The 4,786-nt window shown below is 43.4% G+C and overlaps 1 protein-coding gene across 1 annotated transcript; it reads left to right on the top strand.

The window, feature by feature from the left end:
- The first annotated feature begins 1,287 nt into the window (after positions 1-1,287).
- LOC123133346 (ervatamin-B) lies at positions 1,288-2,546 on the top strand. The gene has a single exon (XM_044552837.1). It carries the CDS (start codon positions 1,352-1,354, stop codon positions 2,429-2,431), a length of 1,080 nt encoding a protein of 359 aa, XP_044408772.1. The 5' UTR covers positions 1,288-1,351; the 3' UTR covers positions 2,432-2,546.
- Positions 2,547-4,786: the final 2,240 nt, after the last annotated feature.

Here is a 4,786-nt window from a genome sequence, read left to right as displayed (position 1 = left end):
TTTTATCCTCGGCTTATATATAAGCCGAATAGGCGTGAAGTGACACTCGGCTTACACGGCTTAAGCCGGTCCAAATGAAATTGAGGACCGTATTATGAGTGTAACACTCGGCTTACTCTTCACCGGAGTTAAATAGGGTTTCGCCGAGTATGTGTTTCACTAATCTTCATTTATTTTTCCTGTACTTCACCCTATGTGTGCATAGATAGATAGATAGATAGATAGATAGATAGATAGATAGATAGATAGATAGATAGATAGATAGATATGGATATAGAGATAGACAGATTTGATATGTGCCAGATATGTACACATATCTCTAGCAATTACTACCAGCTTCACCTTGTAGCCGAAAATTTTCTAGTGACGACCTTGCCTACACGATCGGTCCACTACTTCACCATTTCTTAAATTCAGAGTATACGCAGATAGCTAGATAGATAAATAGATAGATATAGATATAGATAAATTCAAATACATAGACTACTTTGATATGTGCTACATATGCACAAATATGTCTAACGATTACTAGCAGATTTGATAGATAGATAGATAGATATGGATATAGAGATAGACAGATTTGATATGTGCTAGATATGTACAAATATCTCTAGCAATTACTACTAGCTTCACGTTGTAGCCCAAAATTTTCTAGTGACAACCTTGCCTACACGATCGGTCCACTACTTCACCATTTTTAAATTCAGAGTATACGCAGATAGATAGATATAGATATAGATAAACTCAAATACATATATAGAAATAGACTACTTTGATATGTGCTACATATGCACAAATATCTCTAACAATTACTAGCAGATTTGATATGGATATATAGATAGATAGATAGATAGATAGATATGGATATAGAGATAGACAGATTTGATATGTGCTAGATATGTACAAATATCTCTAGCAATTACTACCAGCTTCACCTTGTAGCCCAAAATTTTCTAGTGACGACCTTGCCTACACGATCGGTCCATTACTTCACCATTTCTTAAATTCGGAGTATACGCAGATAGATAGATAAATAGATAGATATAGATATAGATAAATTCAAATACATATATAGAGATAGACTACTTTGATATGTGCTACATATGCACAAATATCTCTAACAATTACTAGCAGATTCCAGATTCATTGTGTACCTCAAAATTTTCTGGTGATAACCTTGCCTATGGTCGGTTCACTACTTCAGCAATTCCTAGTTTATTCAGGGTATACACAGAAACTGTGTGTGCACCACGAGAATTCTGCTATATAAGGAGGATGAAAGCTACCTAGGACAACGTGCGCTACACAGTTAGATACCTAGGACACTTGAAGCAACCGCTTAGTACTTACAATGGCAAGAGAAATTGCAATAATACTACTCATGGCCGTTGTGCTTGCTGCCGCTATGATGGTGGCGAGCTCTATGGACATCACTGATAGAGACTTGACGTCAGAGGAGTCCCTATGGGCACTGTACGAGCGCTGGTCTGGACATCACAATGTGAGGCGCGACCTTCGTGACAAGGCCATGCGCTTCAGCGTATTCAAGGAGAATGCTCACATGATCCACAAATTCAACCAAGGGGACGCACCCTACAAGCTGAGCCTCAACCTCTTTGGTGACATGACCGATGAAGAGATTGACCACACGCACTGTCGCTGCTCTGACCTCCTGTCAGATGGCGGGAAGCGACGCCAAGGCCGGTTCACACAGGGTGCCGTTGCAGCGTGCAACGACTTCCCAATGTTTGTAGATTGGCGGATGACAGGGTATGACCAACGCCCGTCGGCAGTGACAAGCGTGAAGATCCAGAGAGGGTGCGGAGCTTGTTGGGCTTTCGCGCCGGCGGCGGCAGTGGAGGGCATCAACTCCATAAGGACCAGGAGTCTAAAGTCGTTGTCCGTGCAGCAGCTCATAGACTGTGACAAGGGAAGTTTTGGCTGTCGTAACGGCAGAGTGCCATCGGCCTTCAGGTACATTATCAACAACGGCGGCATCGCCACAGAGGCTGACTACCCATACATTGCCGGTGAGCATGGCTATTGCTTGGTGCCAAAAAGAAAGAACCCCGTCGTCACCATCGACGGCTTCAAATGGGTGCCTAATAATGATGAGGTGGCATTGCTGCAGGCGGTGGCGGCCCAACCTGTCGTTGTGTTGCTTGACACAAAGAGCTTCCGACGTTATGGAGGAGGTGTCTTTGTGGGTCCGTGTGGGACAAATCAGACCCACGGAATGACGGTGGTGGGCTATGGCACCACCGATGAGCATGACCCCAAGAAACGCATAGACTACTGGATAATAAAAAACTCATGGGGAGAAAAATGGGGTGAAAACGGCTACATCCGTATGGCCCGTGGTGCTGGTCCCGCCAAGAAGGGCTTATGTGGCATCCTGGTGCATGCATCGTACCCAGTGAAATATAAGTAAGAAAGGTAGGAATGATATCATGAAAATAATTTAATGGCAGTGTATCTAAAAAGGAAACCGGTGTTCATCTGTGTAACCATGTGATCAACATTGAATGCACAGCTAGACTTACTATTGATTTGTACTATAATTTATTTCTCTCTACCGTCTTTTCTCATTTGATTCACTCCTATCTTATAATTACTGATTAAATGCATTAATGTAGCCTTCACATTAATTCTCGGAGAACACATAAATTTCTCCAAAAAAAATTAATATTTAACCTTTAGGTGTTAAATATATGGTTCAGATTAGGTAAACAAACGCGATTAGAGTCAGAAGTACATAGACCAATGGAGTCTCCACGATGATCCGCAGAAATTTGCGGGACAAATGGTGGCTCCATACTCTGATTTTGTTTGGAAACAAAAGGCACCGATTCAATGCCTTTTCTTCTTGTGGTTGGCTTTCCGGTATCGATGTTGGACATCTGACAGGCTTGCTCACTGAGGTTTACCACACCAGGATTCATTCCCTCTATGCGATCGGCATGACGAGATGATTAACCACATCATGCTAACATGTATCTTTGCGCGCACGGTCCAGTTCTCGATTCGGAGCGCTTTGGGGGATCATGGGCAGACTCCCACTAGACGATCACCTTGTAGATTGGCGCAACACGAGGAGATTGAACAGATGCACACAGAAAGCTTTGAGGACCCTCGTAACGCTAACACAAGGGGAATAATGGAAACATCAAAACACAATTGTATTTGATGGTGCATCACCTTCAACATCTCAGGTACTTCGTATGATCGAACAAGAAGGAAGAGCGTGGAGATCGGCAGGCTTGCTCAAGGAAGATTTGGGCGCTTTCTTTGCTGATCTAGCTAAGGTTGGCAGGGATATCAGTAGTTTGTATAGTTGAGAGGAGTGTGGTAGTGGATGGAGAGTGATATCACTCTCATCTCTCATGTAACATCGTGTACATTGTGGTGGGTTCTATACCCATTCTTCTACTTTAATTTATGGCGTATTCCAGATAAAGATAATTCATAGAAACCAAGTAAATTTAAACTCTAAATCTTAAATATACTGTTCAGATCATGTAAACGAACGTGATTAGAGTCCTAGAAGTACAGATATATAGTCAGGTAAAAACAATTGTACATGCACCATCTCTACCCCTCATGACTAGATGCCTTCTCTTTTTTTGAGAGAAATCCTTCATTCAAATTACGAATCAGTACAAAGTAGTTGACTCTTACAAGCACACTGAAACGCAAACACAAAGGATCATGAACACCTAGAGTATCCTAAGACAACCATAACACAAGAAGATCTTCGGAGCCCTGTGTCATCATACATGAATCTTGAAAGAAGACCCCTGCAGCAGAAAGATCTGCAACCAGTCACAAACAGGTCATCATCTTCGACCACGGTACAATTGCCGCCACGCTGCTTCCTTCTTTCTTGACACCAGCGCTGAGAGGGGATGGACATAAATCCAACACACCTGCAACAGTCGTCGCCATCTTTGGCTTTGAGTACCACGAAAAGTGTCCCTTTCGAAAAGTGTCCCTCATGACTAGATGCGTTCTCTACCTCTCCTACGATCGTCCTCTTCTCCTCACCATCCTCTTCCGTTTTTCCATGAACCCGCACTGCACCAACGCCAAATATATTGCAGAATTATATCTCACATATAGCCCAAAGGCATAACCGTATGCCCTATACAGAAGGCATGATGGCCATGGCATCAGTGAGATCCTTTTTTGTGAATACGAAAGCTTGTGTGTCATTTTAATTGATATATACGGATCGAGAAAGAAAGCAATTTACAGGGTGCATGCAGCTCACAAAAACCATGTGCACAGACTGGCATGGCTGCAAGCACAGGAGCAGAACAGGAGAGGGATGCTCAGCACAGTATGCACAAGGTCTAACGGTCAGGTAACGGTTTTTTTTTTTTGGAACATCTCTCAGGTACGACGGCTCCATGTTCCGCCCACAAGCATTCGGCAATCAGTTCATGCCGTTGGAGAACGACCATCTGTCCATGCCCTCACCACTGAGAGCTCCTTTTTTTTGCGGGAAAAACTTCCAATCTATTCATCTTCAATCACAGTAGTAGAACGAAAACTAGAAATAAGAAAAATTACATTCAGATCCGTAGACCACCTAGCGACGACTACAAGCACTGAAGCGAGCCGAAGGCGCGCCGCTGTCATCGCCCCTCCCTCGCCAGAGCCGGGCAAACCTTGTTGTAGTAGACAGTCGGGAAGTCGTCGTGCTAAGGCCTCATAGAACCAATGCACCAGAATAGCAACCACCGCGGATGAAGAGTGTAGATCAAAAGGATCCAACCTGAAACAC

Source organism: Triticum aestivum, chromosome 6B, assembly GCF_018294505.1.
Source record: "Triticum aestivum cultivar Chinese Spring chromosome 6B, IWGSC CS RefSeq v2.1, whole genome shotgun sequence".
Taxonomy (NCBI): Eukaryota; Viridiplantae; Streptophyta; class Magnoliopsida; order Poales; family Poaceae; genus Triticum; species Triticum aestivum.
Note: the sequence above shows the minus strand (reverse complement) of the source record. Positions and strands in the feature narration are given on the sequence as shown.

Excerpts from the sequence above, each read along its gene's own strand:
- LOC123133346 (XM_044552837.1), top strand. The coding sequence starts at position 1,352 with ATGGCAAGAGAAATTGCAATAATACTACTCATGGCCGTTGTGCTTGCT.